Source organism: Notothenia rossii (genome assembly GCF_949606895.1).
Source record: "Notothenia rossii genome assembly, chromosome: 1".
NCBI classification, from domain to species: domain Eukaryota; kingdom Metazoa; phylum Chordata; class Actinopteri; order Perciformes; family Nototheniidae; genus Notothenia; species Notothenia rossii.
In genome coordinates this window covers 55928780-55950453 of record NC_136912.1, presented here as the reverse complement: position 1 = coordinate 55950453, position 21674 = coordinate 55928780, and the positions used below count along the sequence as shown (strand labels likewise).

The 21674-nt window shown below is 41.1% G+C and overlaps 1 protein-coding gene across 1 annotated transcript in view; it reads left to right on the top strand.

The window, feature by feature from the left end:
• Window positions 1-21674, top strand: part of rab6ba (RAB6B, member RAS oncogene family a) — a gene marked incomplete at its 3' end in the record, with an annotated part of 171087 nt that overhangs the window by 58904 nt on the left and 90509 nt on the right. The window contains exon 2 of the mRNA XM_079649958.1: window positions 21603-21661. Within this exon, the coding sequence (XP_079506084.1) occupies window positions 21603-21661 (59 nt within the window). The remainder of the gene's footprint in view (window positions 1-21602; window positions 21662-21674) is intronic.

Here is a 21674-nt window from a genome sequence, read left to right as displayed (position 1 = left end):
GTCACAAAAAATAAGCAGTCTCAGAGCCCAATATGATCAGTCCACCAGGATCAACATTAAAACAAAATATCGTTCCAGGGCAGGCTAACCGAGGCTAACCAATGAGCACCTGCATGTGTGTATGAGAATGGCCCTGACACCATTTCAGCCCAGATTTACAAACTCCTGGCAGGACAAGCTTGAGCTCAATTCTCGCACTGAATTAAAAGAAAGTGATTGAGGGACTGCAATATAAGAGGGAAAGAAACAGAAACTTTAAAACTGTTCAATTGTTATGATGTGTAAATCTAAAGACTGATATTGTTCTATAATCGTCTGAAACTGTTAAGTCATGAAACGGTTCACAAAGAAAAAGGTAAACTCAAACTGCTGCTACACTTTGTTTTATTTATCTAAAATTAAGCACTTTTAAGATGCACACATTTTCAAAAGCTATTTTATTTTTAAATGCCGCCCGAGAGGAACATTACACATATCCACAGCATTTATTGTATATCTGTATACTTCAATGTTAATTGACAATAAATATGGTTGTTTATGAATTTTACTTTATTTGATTGGCAGTCAGTTGTTGATTACATGCAGAAGTTGATAAAGCTACAGGCTACTTCAATATATATCACACTAATTCATAAATCAACTTAGACATTTTGATGTTCCGGACCTTTGCATGGGGAGATTTCCTCTAACTGGACCTCGTTGAATTTTAGTTGAATAACGATGAAGCCATAGCCCCACCTCTGCTGCTCACTGCTGTAGCATGGTCAGTAGCTACTGCTACTGCTACTGCTACTGACCATGCTACAGATGTTAGTGCAAAATCTACAGCTCCTCTACCACAACCATCAGCAACAAGTGGACATGGAGAATTACATGAACTACATGTTGCTAAATCCACCGCGGGGCATAAACAGAAGGGCAACCATGACAACCATGCTCGGAGGTCTTCTTCGCTGCTTTTGGTGCATTTTGTGGTGAAGTTACTACGCCACTTACAGGCCCGGCATATGTACTACAGCATTTCCAGTGGTCTCGTGTGAACAGACACGTTAAATGAGCCGAATGCGAATACGGAAGACTTTTTTGAAAACGAATTTGGTGCGTAAATGCAAACGTTCCCGTGTAAATGGGGTCTTAGCTGAAAACTTTGCAAACACAGATTTTGTAATTTAGTAACTGGCCCATAAACAATTCACTGCCACTCTCAGAAAAAGTTGGGTACTTTTGTTTTAAGTTGCTCATCCCAGTGCTTTTGTAGTCTACTTTAATTGTTCAAAAGTCTCTTCTTTTTTTTATTCCAAGCACAGTATTCTCAGACTTAAACCTAAACTTAAGAGCTTCATATTTCAATAAGGACATCACTGGATGCTGACAGCATTTAATTCACAGACCTAAATATTTGGTACACTTAATAGATCTATGCATTATTAAGGTTTTCATTATAATAAATGAAGTTAATTTGCTTTATTTATTGTATCAATATTTACTAAAAAGGTATGTGTTTATGGGAATGTAAAAGCAACTGATGATGGAATTTGTAGAGGAAGACCGAATCAAATGATAATGAATCGGAAGTTAAAAATAATAGATGACATATGTCATCTTAATTTTCTTGGATTGACACCTCTTATTGTTTTTTCCGGAACTGATGATTGCACAGTAATATTCTGGCACTCAGGAGAAAATGAAATAATAGCTCTGCGCTCCTCCCTCTGGAGCCGTGGATAATGAGAGGAGTGCTTGGTTCCACGTATTCAAAAGTGTAAATGAAAACTTATAACACCTGTAATTTCTCTACCGAGATTTACTCAGTTTACTCAAATGTATACATTTTCATTGTTAACCACCCTGATTTTTTCAACCTTGAGAAGAAGCTTATTTTAGAATATTAAAATCAATCAATGAAATTGTACTAATATGTTCCAATATCACAAATGCGAACGTAAAAAATAACATAAAAGAAAGAGATGGATCCAGGAGGATGAAGTACAGCATACTATACGTATGTACAAAATGAAAAGAGGCGCCCTCGTTTTCTGAGAGGATGCTGTCTTTATTTCTCCAGCTGCACTCTGCCCCTCGAGAATGGAATCTTATTTAAACATTAAAGAGCCTGCGACATGAACCCAACAACTGTTGTGCAATGAAATAGTGGGCTACTAGTAATCTCGAACCGTCAGTTTAAAAAAGAAAAAGCGATACCGTTCTGATAAATATCAATAATTTCGAACATCGCGGGAAAATTCCTTCGACTCATTTTGAGGTTTTGGGAGAAGCCGGAAGTGACGTCAATGCGGGAACGCTTCACTGTGGGGCGAGAGAGCCAAACACGGACAAAGTGTGTTGTCATGCGTAGAAATGGTGAATTAGTGAGTTTAGGCACGTTAATAACGTTTTAATGAAGTTGACTACAGTATATTAATATTTGTCAGTGCTTTCATGTCAATTCAGCGAACATAAACATAAATGATCGTGGTGAAGATGATGATTCAATTAGGATTAAAAATCGGTAGTGAGAGCTGCTGAATTTCCTCCCGTCGGATGTGATATAAAAACAAATCGATTATTTTTGTAGTTGTAAACTCAAGTGGATGAAACTACATTTATTAGTGCTTTCATGTCAATTCGGCGAACATATGATACATTAAATGATCGTGAGGATGATGATTTAAAAATCTTTTGTTTGAGCCGGTCTGCATTTCCTGATGAGAAAACAAACCTTAGCTTTTTGTAGTTGCAGTCAGTGGTGTAGTGGGCGTTGGACGCGGGGGTACGCCGTACCCCCACTTATTTGAAGCATGATTTCTTTTTTTAATAGTCTAATACATCTAAAATCATTGCCAGTGTTATCAGTTGCAAGTGTGTGTTTGTTGTAATAATGACGAAAACATAATAGGCAGATTTCACAGTAATTACAATAAAAACGTAGCTCAAGCTTTTATGCAACTTGATTTGAAACGTGTGTGTGTGAGGAGCAGAACTGTTTTTATTATTTGTCCCTCGTCCCACACATTGAGACTATGTCCCGCATTTGAGTGATAGTCGTGCAGAAAGGCCGGATCAGTTCGCTGACAGCCGGCACCGCCCTTTATTATTATATTGTCTAAACGGCATCATGTAAGTTGCGCTGACAGGCGACACAGAGGTCCCCAAGCCCCCCCCCCCCGTTGACAGTTCATGAGCGCGTCCATAGTGTCTCCCGTCCACCCACCACCCCGTCCACCCAGTAAAAACATCCCCACTACACCACTGGTTGTAGTAGTTCACCAACATGGATTAAACGTGTGGTTTTTTCTACCACAATGTTGGGGAAATTAATGGATAAAATGCACGGATTATTATTATTATTATTCCCACTCCGATCGGGACACTAGGTCCACCGTTTCCCCGCAGCGAGGCTCCCCCCGTTGACAGTTTACGTGGGCTGGGCTGGGTGCAGTGGCGGACTGGCCATCCGGACGAATCCCGATGGGCCGGTACCGAAGTGGGCCGGTCGAATAAGTCACTAGCACATCCCCCACTCCCCCCGTTGACAATTTACTAGTGGTACCGAAGTGGGCCGGTCGAGAGTCCCGGGCTGATTTTTAGTCCCAGTCCACCACTGGCTACATGACCGTATACCGCCCATATTGACGCACCTAATTCCTAAACTTCTAACAGATACAACATAAACCGATCCTTCAGCCTCATATGAACTCTCAGACATGTTCAAAATTAAACTGTCATCGCTGTCTGAGCTTGCTGCTGTGTGCCCCATCGTGCGTTTATGCAGATGCTGGGATCCTGAACGGTGCAGCTGGAGCGCTGTGCCCGCAATGACGTCACACATAATTTGGCGGGACTTGAAGAATCCCCGAGAAGATCTAGAAAATTGTCAACATTGAAGGGCAGATTAATGGTTATCAAAGTACAAATATCCAAAATCAGTTCAGTAACGGTTTTCAAGGGGACAATATTTACTCAAATTGATGGGTTTGGATGATGGAGGAAACTCGTGTCACAGGCTCTTTAAAACGTCAAGTTGGTCTCTCTCTAGCCCTCTGGCCTCAAACACTAGACGTATGACTTCTATCTTCTTTCCCAAGGCAATCACAGACACCAGAGTCATATATTCTGAAACTGTTGTCACACCTTGGTGGGTATGTCACTCTGCTCCAATTTTGTACTGTGTGTATTTGTGTTTGTGTGTTGCTATTGCTTTTAGTAACATCAAATGGCTCATTAGACTGCATAAGGGCTGAAATGGCTTTCTGAGTGCTTTCCAGTGTATGTGCAGGGAGACTCTTCCTTTGTTGAGTTTGAAAGCATGGTCATCCATTATTCAGAGGAATTGGTAAATGGACGGTCCTTGTAAGAGTTCATACTGCAAATGTCCTGCAGGTGCAGAAGTCTCTGTGACACCCATATTAATGAATGCTCAGATTCATAATACCATCACAATACTCTTAAAATTCTCATATTATGATCTATTTGTGTTACCGATTCAAATGGATCTTCAATGGTAAGTTGATGTTTAAACACTGTGAAATAAACACTTTATTATAAAAATCATTATTATTTAGATTATTATCATTATATTAGGGCTGTCAGTCGATTACAATATTTAATCGCGATTAATCGCATGATGTCCATAGTTAATCGCGATTAATTGCAAATTAATCGCACATTTTGTATCTGTTCTAAATTAACCTCAGAGGAATATTTTTCAAGTTTGTAATCAATCAACATATGAGTGGACAAATATGCTTTATGCAAATGTTTGTTTATTATCATTTGAACAAAGACAAATATTCTCCTGAATATTTTCAATACAACAACCTGGATCCTCTCTCTCTACTCTCTCCCAACCCTGTGTACGTCTTTGCACTGAGCCAGTTGCTCAAACAGACAAGCCTGTTTACAGTTGTCGGCGAAATGCCGCTCCTCTGTCTTCATAACAGTCAAAGCATGAGACTGAAGTTCCCACCTAGGGTCAAAATAATGCGCTGTGATGTGCAGTCGACACGTTGGATGCGATCCGAATTATCTAACGCAGCCGATCGTTCTCCACAATGTTAAGCTGTAGCCACACATTTAGCTATCGCTGTTGTTGTCCAGGCGTCTCTCCGGTAAACTTGAAAGCGCAAGCGAGCGGCAGGAGCAGGACTGTCAGCATCAGCTGTGTGCTTGGCTTGCTGTTTAAAACACCTTTTTTTGTATCCATGGCCCTTTCTCATTTCTCTAACTCCCCTCCTCGACTCCCCTCCTCGACTCCTATCCTCGAGACTTAGTCCCGCCCACAGGAGATGCGAGAGGGGAGCCGAGGAGAGAGGAGGGGAAGCAGCAGGCGGTTAGAGAAATGAGAACTCCTCTCCTCTGAGTGGTCATTTTAAAGAGACGTCCATTAATGATGACAGGAGGCACAGCAGCACTCTGTCTGATGGACAGATGTGTTCATGACGACTTATTTACTTTTAATTAATTCACAGTGCGGGATAATGCGACAATAGCAGGCTTCAGATGCGGACACACACACACACACACACACACACACACACACACACACATATATATATATATATATATATATATATATATATATATATATATATACAATTTCAGAATCAAACAGAGCACTCTCATAATAACGCAACACAATCAGAGACTGGATATATCCCCCCCCCCCCCCCCCCCCTCTCTGGTCGCTACAATGAGGAATTGAAATTACGGGCCAAAAGTTTTATTTACAAGTATTAAAAGTAAGCATAGGACACCAAACCAACTGAGACCCGTCTGTCCGCCGCATCTACGCACTGTACAACACACACACCTACACACTGTACCACACACACCTACAGCCCCAAAGCATATAATCAGGCTACAGCCGTTGTGTGTTTTATTATGTGAAGCACTAAAGGGTTTTAGAAAAATATCGACTCTTTGTTTGTAGTTATCTACTATACTACAGCAAATAAAGAGAGTATAGGCCTGTTATACTGAGTGATATATATTTTACACACTGCTCTGCTTTCTGCACGGACCTCACAGCTGTTCTCACTGTAAACATTGCGTTGCGATGAGAGCAGTTAATAAATAATATCCAGGGGATGCATGCAGAGCTGTCATTGGCTGAGATAAGTCCGGCCGTGCATCACGACTCTTTTAAACATCACTGTTGCCGGAAATGCATACGAAGGAGCCGTGGAGGACCGTGAAGGACCCATCAGTGTGTCCTCAGTTAGAGCTCCTCCAGAGAGCCTCCTTGACGCTCGATCCTCGGTCCTCGAAGTGCATTTAGAGAAATGAGATGTCCTTCAAGATGGCGCACTGAAATTAATTTCCGGGTCACTACCGGAGGACCGAGGAGTCGAGGAGGGGGATTTGATAAATGAGAAAGGGCCCATATCTCGCTAGAATCTCCAACTAACAACAACAACGTCAAGCCTTTGGGCTCTGAAACTACGGAGCGGGCCGAGGACAAATACACATGCGTTAATTGCACGTTGAAATAATTTGTGGCGTTAAAAAAAAACGTTAACTTGACAGCCCTACATTATATACATTCATTTATTAGTTATCAATATATATATATATTTAAATAAATAATTAAAATGAATGTAGATATCATTGGAATATTAACCCTTTTAAGAAAAAGATATGCCGGATTTGATGACCACATGAAGTCAACATGTTGGTGGACTTAGCAAACGGAGAGGAATGACGCCGGAGCTGTTAGGTTAACATTAACATACTTATTGTAGTTCTAATTGCACTGCCTTGCGGCCTGTAGCACCATCCTTGATGGAGCATATGGAAAGGAGTGAGCAGAGAGTTGTTGATTCTTGTTCTGTTTTGTGTGACTATCTTCCTCACCCTCTCAGACTTTCAGTTGCGCGCGCTACTAAAGAGACGCGCTACCATGGAAACCAAACAATGCTGTAGCTGTATTAAAGTCAGATTGGAAACAGTCGTGAGTAAATCTGATTTTGTCAGAAATTGGGAGAAATGCGGGAGAAATATGAACCCGGGAGGAAACCGGGAGAGGGCAATGACATTGGGAGTCTCCCGTGAAAATCGGGAGGGTTGGCAAGTATGGCGGGACCCCCAACGGAACAGGACATGGTGTTGGCGGGACCCCCGGCGGAACAGCTGTCGGCGGGACCGCCGGCGGAACTGGACATGGTGTTGGCGGGACCCCCGGCGGATCAGGTGTCGGCGGGACCCCCAACAGAAAAGGACATGGTGTCGGTGGGACCCTCAACGGAACAGGTGTCGACCGGACCGCGGACATGACACGGGGGGCTGGAGTGGGCCGGACCGACGATGGGACACGGGGGGCTGGAGTGGGCCGGACCGCCGACGGGACACTGGGGGCTGGAGTGTGCCGGACCGCCAACGGGACACTGGGGGCTGGAGTGGGCTGGGGAGCCGGAACTGGAGCCAGAACCATGGCAGCTGGGGCCAGATCGGGGCCCCAAAGCATGGCTGCTGGGGCACGGGCCGGTAACCTGTATGCCGGGGAACGGACTGGTTGCCTGGCCTTCCGTCTCTTATTAGTCCGTCGAAGGCTCCGCGGACCTCCAAAGGCCAGGCGGGATCACAAGAACGAATCAGGAGCAGAAGCAGATGAAGGAGACAGGCCTGGAGTTGTGGAAGGTTGGCAACTAGGATTGCTGGCAGTCTGGGAATCGCACGTTTGGAGGAAGGCCTTAGTCCAGCCAGGTAAGAACTTCAACAGCCATGGTTTTTCTGTTGCCTCCTGGTTCGCCTTGGTGGAAGTTCCCTTCCACTTAACATAGCAAGAAGCTAAGGTATAATAAGGTTTATATACTGTACCTCCTTCTCGAATTTTTCGATCTACTGGGTCCATTCTTGGTCAGGGTTGGCGGTTAATAGAATCCAAACACAGAATGAAGAGACGGGGTACAAAGTAGGGCTGCACGATATTGAAAAAAACTGACATTGCGATATTTTTTTCCCTTGCGATATATATTGCGTTTTTTTTTAACTACATTTAACCGGATGAAGAATTTTAGTCACGGACGTCTGGATCTTAACTGGTTGACTCATCATACCTTAAGTCATGATCTAACATGTCATGATAATGCATGTTGCTTACCCTCAAATAAGGGGGTTCATCTGTGAATGAAGAAGAGAAGAACCTTTTTTATCCAAAATAGTTCCAGATGGCAGATGTTGCTTTTTATGAAGTAAATGTTCATTCTCGCCGGTATTATCCTCCTGTTCCTCGCTCATTTTTTACCGGTGTTTTGATCGTCTGGAAAATATCGGGGCGGGACCTGCTGTGATCTGATCAAGAATAATTGTGATTGGTGGTTTGCTGTGCATACAGAGCCTGCATGTCACTCACTCAAGTACCCCTGACATGAGAGCCGCGCAAGTTTTCCTTTTGCAAAATAATTGTAACATGACGTGTTTGAGTTAATGTACCTACTTAATATCGCCCCGATCCTAAAAAAAAAATTTGAAAAGAAAAATGATATAAAAAATTTATAAAATCGCATGTCCCTGCGATGTGAATATCGTGCATGCGCATATCGCGGTTATCGCCATGACACGATATATCGTTCAGCCCTAGTACAAAGTATAACAAAAAGCGAGCTTTATTTAACAAAAGAAATCGAAAGAAACTTAAATCCATAAACCGGTAGCACGAGGAAGCATCCGGACAAAAAACCAAGAGGGACAAACATGGAGGTGCAAGGAAGACGATGACCGAACATGGAGCAAAGGGGAAGACAAGATTAAATACACAGAAGGGTAAACGCAGGACAAGACAAAGCTGGGCAGGGGAGGAAGAAACACAAGGGCAACAGGTGAACACAATGAGACAATTCAAAGATGGAGGCCCAGCCTACATGATTCGACGCCTGCTTCGTTCCCGCCGACGTGGGAGAGGCCTGCAATACCTTGTCGACTGGGAGGGGTATGGTCCAGTAGAGAGGTCATGGTTCCAAGCTCGACACATCTTTGATGCCTAGCTCATCAGGGAGTTCCATCTGAACCATTGTGACCAGCCATCTAGTTCCACCAAACCCGCGGCAGGCAAAACTGCAGAGACTCTGTCCCCCCTTTCAACAGAGGAATCTGATGACAATGAGGTCGGAGAAGAGTCACCCTCGGACGAAAAATATTCTTTTCACTCAGTGTACATCCAGGGACCTTTTGGCCTTTGAATTGTTATAAACATCCTCAAATGAGGGTCATGGTGTTAAGTGTAGTAAACTTGACATGACATTGTGCTAATTCTTGTGGAGTGTTTTCATTTTAATGCTTTTTTTAAAAATTCTGGTTATTACATTACATTACATTACATGTCACTTGTTAGACGCTTTTATCCAAAGTGACTTCCATACTTAATACTGTGGACAATCCCAGCAGGAGCAATTTGAGGTGAAGTGTCTCAGGGACACAACGACATTCTGACTGCAGTGGGGTTTGAACCTGTGACCCCCTCATCCGAACACCAACGCACAACCCGCTACGCCACACGCCTCCACACGTGGCAACATCATGTACACATGGCATAACCAGATATAAATGAAATATTAATTGAACCTCAAAGTTTCATTGCAGAAAGATTTTTGGGATATTTATTTATGATATGTTTAATGTTTGATTCTTTAATTAAAGGAACTTGGAAGTGAATAAATATATCTGGAGGCCATCTGCTGTTTGGCTTTCTCCTGTTGGCCAGCTGCTGTGACTATGAATAGACATTTCTATGTCCCTCCAACTGTTCTCTTATTCGGTTTTCTGGCTCACCTTCCTCAGCAAGAACTATCATAAATAACCACTTATTTTTCGCTGTTCCTTCACTCATTGATAAATATTAAATATCTTCTCCATCCAGAGCGCCCAGCTATAATCCCGTTGTCGTGCAAAATCAACACATGACACGTGAAGTCTTATTTTATCCATCTCCGTGAGAGTGGAGATGGGCACATGCAGAGAGCCCTGCCATGCTCTGATTGGCTGCCAAATCCTCAAGGGTATTCCGTGATGCCTGCCGCTAAGTGACCGTCGGTGGGTTTACCATGCTGCTGGGCACATGGCGTCAGGGCTGGGAGGACAACTAAATGTATTATTATCTTAACAGAGCTCAGAAGAAGTGGTAGTCTGGATTGTGGGGTTCATAGATTAATATCGACAATGATATCATTTTAAAATAAATATATTTATCAGCCATAATAGATTTTAACATCATGTTTGCTGGACTTTTTTGTAATTAGAAACAAACTTCCCTTTCTTAAAAGTACTTTCAATCTAAAGTTTATTTCAATCTCTTTTGTTAAAAATACATTTGCACACATATGAACTCTAAATATGTTGAGTGGAATATTACTGTATGGTATTGACTTCTAAATGTCTGTAATCTTCATATTCCTAATGTCTGCACAGAGTTTGTCTGATTGAGCAGATTGTCTGATTATATTAGAATTTAATTTGCTGTGAAATTTTGCAACTAAAAATATTTCTCCAAACCTGTGTTATAAACTGGGGCATGGAATTTATCAGATTTATTAAAGGTTGCTTGCTTTGAAACTTGACCCATAGAGACTGAACGTCAGGATATAAACTGTTCACTTTGACCGTTCTTTCAAAAGTCTTTCTGAATACAACCGATTCTGAACAAAACTACATCAATAGGGTAAGCCTTCAAATATTAAAGATGATCATTGATGGGGCAGTCAACAAACTGCACATTTACGTGTATGTTTACCGCAAACAGTGTTTGTCTTGAACCGTCTACTGTTACATTACCATCAGATGGAGGCTGTCTTTTTCCATGCCAACACATGGACTTACTAACTGCAGGTCTAAATGGAAAATGATGTCGCTGAGTTTACGTACAACACCACACTAGGATTTTAAAGATTTAAAGCCTTATGTAACCTCATAAATTCATCCTCTGTAACCCCTACTGCAACAACAAAAATGGAAAAGTATAACTCCTATATTACCACTGCCAATAAACAAAAGTTATATGGTTTTCCAAAACACTTTAGGCTTGCAGAAAAAGTTAAATTAAAAAGAGATCATGTCGTTTAAGCTAGGGCTTTTAATCTAAACAATATGAAGAAATCACAATGAACCATGGTGCGTCCCGTCCCTCTACAGTCTAGACCAGCGGTTTTCAAAGTGTGAGACGCGCCTCCCCTGGGGGGCGCCAGAGAGCTTCAGGGGAGGCGCAGCGTGAGACACAAAAGAACGAGAAAAATACGAGTAAAGTGACACTTGCCCACTTGTGGCTGTCTGTGGAGAAAGAGTTCCCCCACCTCGCCAAAAAGGCTGTAAAAGTGCTCATTCCGTTCACCTCCACGTGTGAGTGCAGGTTTTCCGCATTGACTTTGATCAAAAGCAAGTACCGGTCAAGGCTGCAGCCAGAGGATGATCTGCGTTTATTCCTCTGTGCATCAAAGACGCAGACTCATTGTTCCCACTAAAGTAGGGGTGAGTGTAATAAGGAGGCAAAGTTGACGTTCAGTGTGTTACCGGGAGCATATAAGGATTTATCCACCATGTTGAAAATGTTAAAAAAAAAATGTCTTGAGAACACGGCGTGCGGAAATATACGGGTCGTGCTGCAGCTAGATGTGCCTGTCCTCTGTAAGAAGGTGTCGGCGACTGACATGCAAGGAAGAACGGCTGTCCACAGGCTGTTCCAACTTTAACAACTGTATTAACTTCCAGGGTAGTGAATTGAACATGCAATTGTAATTGGGTGTGTGGTATATTTTCATGCACGGACACGCATGTTCCACAACACACAAACTGAACAACACTCAATTTTCCCATCGCTACCAGCGTCCTTGCGATCTTGTTATAATAACAAGTGCACGTTACTGATGCAATATGGTTGAGACCATTCGGGCTTATTCTAGAGGGGTGCAAGGAATGGTCCAATTAGTGGGGGAGTTTTATACAATATGTTTAAAACATAAAAATAAAAAGGTTTAAAAAAGTTATTGTTTAATGTTTTAAGGAGGTGACGCTACTCAGCCAATCAAATCGATGCAGTCAGCACGATAGATTCAAACACACACAGAGACACGACAAGAGGAGAGAAACAGTTTGGAGTAATTTCAAATGGCGGAAGGTAGACAGCGAAAACAGAGCATTTAATTACATTTTCTCTTACTGGACCTCTTTGAAATGCAATTGAATACCTCTGCATTATAGCAACAACAACAATAATAATAATAATAATAATAACAGCAATAATAATTGGGAGGGGGGCGCAGCTGTTCTTATGTTCTCTGAGGTGAGGCTCACCTACCCACACTTTGAAAACCCCTGGTCTAGACAGTCACTAATTAATGTAACACGTATTTATTTTGGGTCCCTCCTGTTGAATCTAGTAGCAGATCACAACTTGAATCCTGCTGGATCTTCAATAACAGCCGCAGGTTAGCTTGTTGTGATTGTAGGACAGCTTTCTCTAAATTATTAAAGTTGCACTACCAGAACCTGCGTGCAACGGTAATCAATAGGTGCGAGACGCTGTAGAAAGATCTACGTGGCATAGCCTAAATATCAAGATGAGACATTTGCTCAGCCTGAAATCATACATTTGGGTGCCATCAATAAACACCAAAAGGGAATATGTACCATGATTTAGTTTAATAACAAACCGGTAGACCTTTTCTATCTATCTTTTTTACAATATCTGTTAGAATCTATCAACTCTCTCAAATTGGTGTCCGCGGGGTCTTAAAAAGTATTAAAAGTTGATAAATCAATTTAGCAAAAATTAAGGCTATTCAAAAGTATTAAACGGCATTTTCCAAGGTATTAAGAAGGTCCACAGCAACGACAACATGAAACACCCTTTAATTTACTGCAACGACATGTCGGGAAACCCCCTTAAGGCGGCACCATGCATAGCGAGCCGTAAAATTCTGCTTCTTATTTAAAGGTGACCTATCATGCAAAATGCACTTTTGTACGTCTTTTATACATGAATATGTGTCCCCGGTGTTCCAGGGAACTCACCAAGTGTCAGAAAACACAACCCTCTCTATTTTCCTCCATACCCAAATCTCTAAAAAAGGGGCTGCAACAGATCTGATACAGACTGATCCAGATTTGAACACTTCTATGACGTCACAGAAGTGGCGCTACGGCAACTCCACCAATCAGGAGGAGACAGCCACAGAAATTGCCGTTCGAAAGCGCTGGAGACGCTGTAGTACATATGCCAGGCCTGTAGATGGTGCTGTTCTCACTGAATCCGAGCATGAAAGGCAGTGTTAAATTGAGCGAAATGAGGAATGGCTAAAATGCATGATCTGTTTGGTATTTTGAAAAATAAAAAGTATAAATATGCCTTATACAGGTATGGTCCTACACTATATTATTCAAATATAGCATGATAGGTCCACTTTAAGTTTCGTTGCCTTGCCCCGCCTGGGGGGGAGAGTGTGTTGGGGCGCCACTGATGGTGATGAAAGCTGGTTCGAGGGGCCCACAGACTCTAGAATCGCCTCTTTCGATGGGGATCAAAGCTGTCCGGTCCCACATGCTAAGTGCTAGCCAGAAAGCCGCGGCGTTTAAGTCCCGACTCTCCCGATAGCCAATCCGTGCCTCCCCTGACTGCAAGTCGCTGACAGACACACACCGCTGCAGACTCTCTGCACGGACGAGGAGCGGAGTCCGGCCGATGCTGCTCCTCCAAGGAAGAGACACACGTTCACTAAGCCGAACTATATCCGGTCACATTGATCTGCTATTTTAAAGTAAAGTCAACACATATCGACCCTAAATATAGTCTATATTAAGAACGAGAAAAGTGTTAACATACAGTATATATCGTTTTTTGTTTTATCTCTTGGGAACAAAGCCTAAATCAAATACTTTCTTATGGTTTATTTTTCTAATAAACCTTGCATTGGGTTAGTCACACAATTCATTCTCTTGTGCTTTGTTCTATCTGAATTATGATAAGGAGTTATCACAAGCTGTTTAGTTGTGCTATCTTACAATCCATACTGTATATAGTAAATGTGAGATAAAGTGTGTCGCCAATGTAACCGGTTAGAACTCGAAGTGGCGATGAGGTCTTAAAATGTATGGAAAGGGTCTTAAAAAAGGTCTTAAAAGGTATTCAATTTGACTTCAGGATTCCTGCATATACCCTGCAATTATAGCACATTGTTTGTGCACAATATTAACTTCATAATACTACTATACTTGACCTTCCTGTTGTTCAATGTCGTCCATCCTTTTGAATTTTAGTAAGCTAGCTCTTCCTGTGTAAACCATTTGCCCTGTGAAAACACACCTCTACAGTATAACGACCTGAATGATAAGAGGTTATTGCAAAGTTATCGCTTCCTTTTGCTTTTTTATGTCTGACTAAATCTACTCATCATTTGAATCCCGTCATAATGTCTAAAAAATATGTATTTGTTCTTGGCAAAGAGGATGAAAAGCTTACAGTGTATGAAGGGGAAATGTTCAGAGATGCAGAGAAAATGTCGAAATGCAATCAAAAATCTGTCTTGATAATAATTTATTTTTAGCCCAACAGAAAATTCACTAAATTATTGCAGCCACCAGGGTAACTAAGCTTCCTGCTTCCACCACAGTAATCCACACAAACAGACTTGAAGATACCACACTCAGTTCAGCCTTTCAACCTAACCAGAATACTGTAGGCTGGATCAGGACATTAAGGGACATCCTAATGTTCCCCTGTACTTTGATGTAACGTCTGTTTTATATTTCAATGTGCATCATTATACTGAGGGGTCTCTCTGGTGAAGGAGTTTTGGTCTCTCTCCAGATTTAGTTTGGACTGCAATTGTATTTCCTGTTTGGAATATAAAGAAAAAGGGGTGTGCAGTCTGTCCCTGATAGTTCAACCCAGTCTCACGGCATTTCGTGTTATAGTCATGAAATGTAATCTATTGTTTCGTGTTCACCAACACGAATCAATAGATTAGATATAAATACCTAATTTTGAATTACTTAGACACAATTAACACTTGTAGTTTCATGTCTTGTTACATAAGAATAGATAATATTTGTTAAGTGTTATTATGGTAGAATTACTATTCTTGTGGTACTACCGCCTTATTAGGCTCATATTGAGCAGAGCATATTAAGACCAAAATTCATGTACAACAACTTCCTTACTTGCAATAAATAAGCACTAATTAGAGGGTTATTGAGGAAAAACTCTCAACTAATGGCTTATTACTTGTAGAATATGGTCATGCAGAATAAGGCATTAATAAGTGTTTTATAATGACTAATAAAGAGCCAATATACTGCTAATATGCATGTTAATTAACAACTAGTTGATGGTTAATTCGTATACCTTGATATAAAGTGTTACCCCTTTTTCTCTTTCCTTGATCATACACAGACTTTAAATCCAACTGAAAAAATCTTAAACGGCCGAATCACATTTGTTGACAAACGGTCTGTCATAAAAATACTAACACTAGCAGTGCAGAAATTACTTTTAACTGAGGGAATTAATACAATTTAAAGAGACTACTTATACAATGACATGATGTGCTGGTTGATCATCTTTTTATTTAATTAATATTTCCATAATCATTTACGTCAATTTGTTGCCCTCTTTAAATGTTTGCTCTTTTTTGATTGAGAGCGACTGAAATAAAAGCGCCACTTGTCATACTCACTTAAATGCTAAATGATACCACTTTTGGGATCTGTCTAAAGTAGGACAGCTCTGAGGCTAAGTTAGCTTGATGATAGATTGATAAATTAACATGGGATCATTAGCATAATCAGGAGCTGCGCATCAAATCCTCCCCTGCAGATATGGAGAGTGCGGGCAGAGAATCATGTAATAAGTCTGCCTCTTTCTGTAAACTATTGTAGCTGGGTGCTACATTTGATGAACTGTGAATTAAAGATTAATATGTTTATGCCTGTGCGAAATCAGTCACAGTACATTTCTTTCATGATTAATGAATTGAAATGTCACAAATATTGCAGCAAATGTGGAATGGCAGCTGCACAAGAAGATGTTGCACTGGGGGTCTTTGTAGACGAGTACATGTAGATGTCAGTGAACTGTGTGGAGGTCAGCATCATCCAGAATCCGGCCGGTGTTTACAGGCTGATTACACCTAACTGTAGCACTTTGGATCTGTTCCACTGGAGTTATAGAGATTTTAGATAGCGGCTCTCAGCCAGCCCTGTGCACGGCTGCTAAATGGATTTAAGAACAGGATGTGATTACAGGATTCTGGCTTCCACAAATTCTTTGTTCAAGTCCTCCTCCTTAACAGAACCAACTGAGGATAAAAAAAATTGAAAACTATATACTACCAATAAGTCAGCCATGTCTCACCAATATTCTGTCCAAGAACTGATTCATTCTGGTAACACACACCTTGTGCTCCTAAAATGATCAATACATTATTGAATTTATATGAAATTAGATGGTTGTTATAACACATCTCCTGCAACGAAAACATTTCCATATTTGGGAAAATCACTTTAGCTTCACCTTCTATATTTATTGTATTGCCAATTTTTCTTGAAAGAAGGCTATAATATATCTCTGATCGCTTTAGTGCAATGCAAAACAATATGAAAAATGTGCACTACAGAATTAATGTAAGTAACTGTCAGTGGAATCATTAGTATTGGACCTGAATAATGCAGAAAAATAGTAGTTTTTAACAGTTGATTTAAGGTTCAAGGGACAATATGGTGTTTTGCTTTAACTAGAGTTGCTCTGTTTAGGCCTTTGATGGATATTATAAGAAATCAATATTGTGCTTGAAAAAACGAAATAAGCCTCAATGAAAGTAAAATGTGCAAATATTGGGTGTGACTTCATTAGATTCGATTGAAAACCTAAACCACCTCATCACTCTTTGATGCACATGTTGCTGCTCTATGATTAGTGAACAGAAACATATGGCAACACATGTTTCCCATTTCAAATTAATGAATAAAGTGAGGACAAAAACATAAATTTATTTATTTAATTTATATATCCCTTATGGGGAACAAGCAGGGCCGGTTCAAACCAATTTACTGCCCTAGGCAAGATTTTAGCTAACCCCCCCAGCCTGAAATTATTACTATAGAAAATATAAAGATCAATAGATTATTCAAGGAATACACAATATAATATATAAAGAATACATCTCTACAAAATATCAATACACTACAAAAACAGAAACGTATTGACATAGGTTACATAAAGAGGACTTCAAATGTATTCAGTATGGTATGAACATGTTTTAATTGGGGGGTGGACGTCACATACTCTAAGGGGGTCCGGGGGTATGCCCCACCGGGAAGAAATGTTTAAACAATTTAAAGTAAAATGCTTTAATCTGGTGCACTTTGAACACCCATATGAAAAATATTGGTTTACATTTTAATAATCAAATAAGTATGCGAACATAATCAATAACCATAGCCACTAACAAATAAATGTAACATATTTTAATTTTGGTTGTTCATTTATATCTTATTTTACCTAGTTAACATTTATTTATTTACGCATCTTTTTTTAATCTCTCTAATTTTAAACGATATTTTTGCTTTACTGTCCTATAGTATACACTGAAATGATTTCAAACCTGTTTTATTTATCCTTATAATTATAGAGGTGTGCCTTGGAAATATTTGTTTACATGAATTGTGATCAAAACGTTTGAGACCCACTGAGATAACTTAAACTAAAGTTAACTATCTAAACTCTCAGAGTCCTTTACCTCTCAGTCTGACAGGAGAGGACTCTCCCTCCAGCTTGTTGTAGAACTGCTTCTTACTGTATATCCGTTAGCGCAGATAGCACCAGATGCTAACAACAACAATCCCCGGGACCGGTGTGCCCTCTCTCTCTCTCGCACGCTGGCACGTTCACTCGTACTTTGGCTGTGAGCTAAGGGCGCCTGATAAGCCAACATCCCCCACTTTCATCACTTACAGCGCCCATTGTACAGGGCAAATGAAAAGTGTAACCGGGGTGAAAAGGGTGTTACCTTTAATTAATTATGAATGTTGTTACATCAAGGCCGAAAATTAGGATGAGCCCAAACAGTCAAACCTTTTTTTTTCTCCTCCCGGAGCTACCAGCGCAGCGCCCCCCCCCCCCCGCAGATCTGGTGCCCCAGGCCAGGGGTTCTCAAAGTGGGGGTCGCGAGACCCCGAGTGGGGTTCGCGAGATGATTACAAAATAAAAATGGAAAATAAAAAATAATAAAAAAATATATATATTTTTTTTAATTATTTTTAATTTTTAATTATTATTAATAATAACGATTGCATAGACATTTTCAGGGGCGGACTAGCCATCTGTATAATTTCCCCGCAACGAGGCTCCCCCTTTGAAAATCCACTAGCGCAGTGTTTCTCAAACTTTTTCATACCAAGGACCACTTAACCAATAAAAAACACTCATGGACCACCTAACTCCACAAATATCCAAAAACAATAGGCCTGCTTACCCATTCCAACAGTATATAACAAATTACAGCATAATAATGACAGCTTAACCTTCTCTATATCGCCTCGTTCACACATTAAATCAACAATACAAATACAGATTGTATAAGCATTTAGTTCAAATGCGATTTAAAATCATCTCAGGTTTTACACCTCTTATTATGAAATGTAGACTACATTTATGATGTAGTATTATTTTAAACACGAGTTTATGTCCGAGTCAACAGACTCACAGATTGTTGGCTACTGAGAGATATGCAAAATACACCTCATGTAGTACGACACAAACCTCCGCTGTGGATTTTAAAAACAAAATACAATAAAACTATGGTCGCAGGCCCAAGTTTAACTCTCTGAGCTCTGCATGGTCTGTCTACAAAACCAAAATGAAAAAACCGTTTATGCAGCCCCAACAACAGCCTCTGATCATCAACAGACTTCATGCAATGCTTCATCAGCTGCATATATTAGATACTAATCTCTATCTCACTCCTAACAGATCTAAATCTAGTTTCAGCATGGATACATGTTCATAAAATACATCCATTGTTTGTTCTATATTCTTCTTGAAATCCTAAAAAACACATCGTTTTTCTAGAACAGATTACAAATCGCCTGAAAATGGTACAAACAACCCGGCGGCAGACATACGTCTCTGGGCGGGCATTTGATTTACCAGGGAAATCTGAATTGTCAACGGGGGGGGCTGTTAGACGCTCGAGATTTGTCAACGGGGGGGGGTGGGGGGGTGAGGGAGGCGCTCGTGAATTGTTTTTACGGAAACAGAGGGGTTTTAGGTTGCAATAAGGCTGTTGACGGTCTTATTATAGGCTGCATCCATTGGTTGGTTTTGTGGCACATTTGTAACGCTGTGCCAACTTGGGCAAGCATGCAGGCAAACTTGAGGAGCGCACACAGGGTGGAGTGAGGTTGAGCGATGGAGAGAAAAAGGGAGAGAGAGATTGAGCGAGGCAGATAGCGTGTGCAGCGGTCTGCTTGCACACAGAGCCGGAGTTTGTGAGAGAGCCGGAGTTTGTGAGAGAGCCGGCTTGAGTCAATTTCTCTTCAAAATATAATTGATTGCCAGCCTCCCTTGTCCCTGGCAAATCAGTTACGTTGGTAACGTAACTGATTTCTTCAAATGTGCCTGCCTGCATCTGGCGCTGAGTTGCCATATTCCTTTCATGAACCACTTCCTGATATCCATTGTTGCAGATAAATATAAATGATAATAGCCAAACTAACCTAGCAAGAGTAAACTGACAGGCTGCGCGCAGCCTTTCATTCAGAATTTCATAGCAAAATAAAAAAATGATATTAAACTAATCTTTCATCATAGTTTAAAACAAAAATAAATATTAGGACAGAGCCCTACAAATAACAACCATAAACATAATAATAAAACAATTAAAATGTTGTATTCAGCCCTGATTAACCCCCCCCCCCCCATCCGTCGACAGGGGGTCGCCTGTCTCTGGCACTGTTATTTTGGGGGTCGCGGGCTGAAAAGTTTGGGAACCCCTGCCCTAGGCGACCGCCTATGTGGCCTATGCCAAAGACCGGCCCTTAAGACATATAATGGATCAGCCTGTTGGCTTGACAGTCATTGTTCTAACTTTAAATGTAAGCAAAGTCTGCTTAAACATAAATAGAATTAGTGGATGAAACCCTCTTTACTTGTCACACATGCAGAGCACACAGCATACACAGTGACATTTGACCTCTGCATTTAACCAATCCTAGTACTAGGAGCAGTGAACAGCTATTGTACAGCGCCCATGGAGCAATGGGGAGGAAAAGGGGGTGTCCGGTGCCTTGCTCAAGGGCACCACGGCAGGGCCCAGGAAGTGAACTTGGAGCTCTCCAAGCACAAGTCCACAGTCCATATGTAGGTCTGTTCGGGGACTTGAACCGGCGACCCTACGGCTCACAGTCCAAGCACCTACAGACTGAGCCACTGCCGGACTTAGGCAAAGAAAGGTCACCTATTATGCAAAATGCACTTTTTGATGTCTTTTATACATAAATACTGTATGTATCCCCTGTGAGTAAGGAGACTCACAAATTGTCAGAAAATACAACCCTCTCCCTTTTCCTCCTTACCCACATCTTTAAAAACGGGGGTACAACAGAGCTGATCCAGATTTCCAGAATTTGACATCATTACTAAAATGTTGGCTGGCTTTACATTGAACTCCTGGCAATGTTCCACCCACGTCCCAACCTATCGTCCCCATATACAGTCGCTAGCTGAATCCCCTCCCTCAGCTGTGTGTCTGTGTATTCAGCAGGATGTCTACGAGAGTGACTCAGAGTAAAGTTGTATATATAATATATACAATGGCACGGTTCTAGCGGTAAACACTGAATAAAGAACATGTCAAGCTATGTGCTGTATCAGAAACAATGCGCGACGTGTTTTGGAAGTAATATGGTCTGTGTTTACATTAGCAAGCGTATCGCTAACGCTCAGAGCTAACGCTGTACTGGAGAGAGTATGTGTAAAGAAGCCAGATATAAAAAGGTACTGTCCTTGTGGTAAACTTGTGAGAGAGAAAGCGTTTGAGCTCCATACTGTTTCAGAAATAATGCTTGATGTGTTTTGGAAGATGATATGGCGTTTAATCACGGCAGCGTTTATCTGAGTTTCAGGGGCGTGGCCAGCAGCAGCTTGGTTACATTTAAAGGGCCAGACCCAGAATCAGCACTTTAGTAACAGGGCTGAAATAGAGGGGTATGAGGCATGCTACAATGGGTGATCTGTTTGGTATTTTGAGCAGAACACTTATGGGTCATTTTTTGGATAGATATGGCCCTATAATATATTGTTCTAATATTGCATAATAGATGAGCTTTAAGATGGTATTTTTTTAGATGGCTGACTTCCCTATCATGTTTCCTATAGTTCAATAAAAAGGAAAATGTGAAGTTTGCATTTTTGCATGTCATTACCGTGTCCATTGGAAATATAAAATGGGAAATGCAGTTGTTTTTGGAACAAACATAATGGCAGTAGCAGCAGCAGCATGTTAATTACAGATAGACCTGATTGAAACCATGATCACCAAACCTGCTGTGACACTTATTGAGTGTTTAACAGTGGAAGCCTCTTGTCTCTCATTTAACGCACTCTGTCTTTTTCTTGTTTGCAGTTGGAAAGACGTCTCTGATCACCCGGTTCATGTATGACAGCTTTGACAACACGTATCAGGTAGGTTCTACGG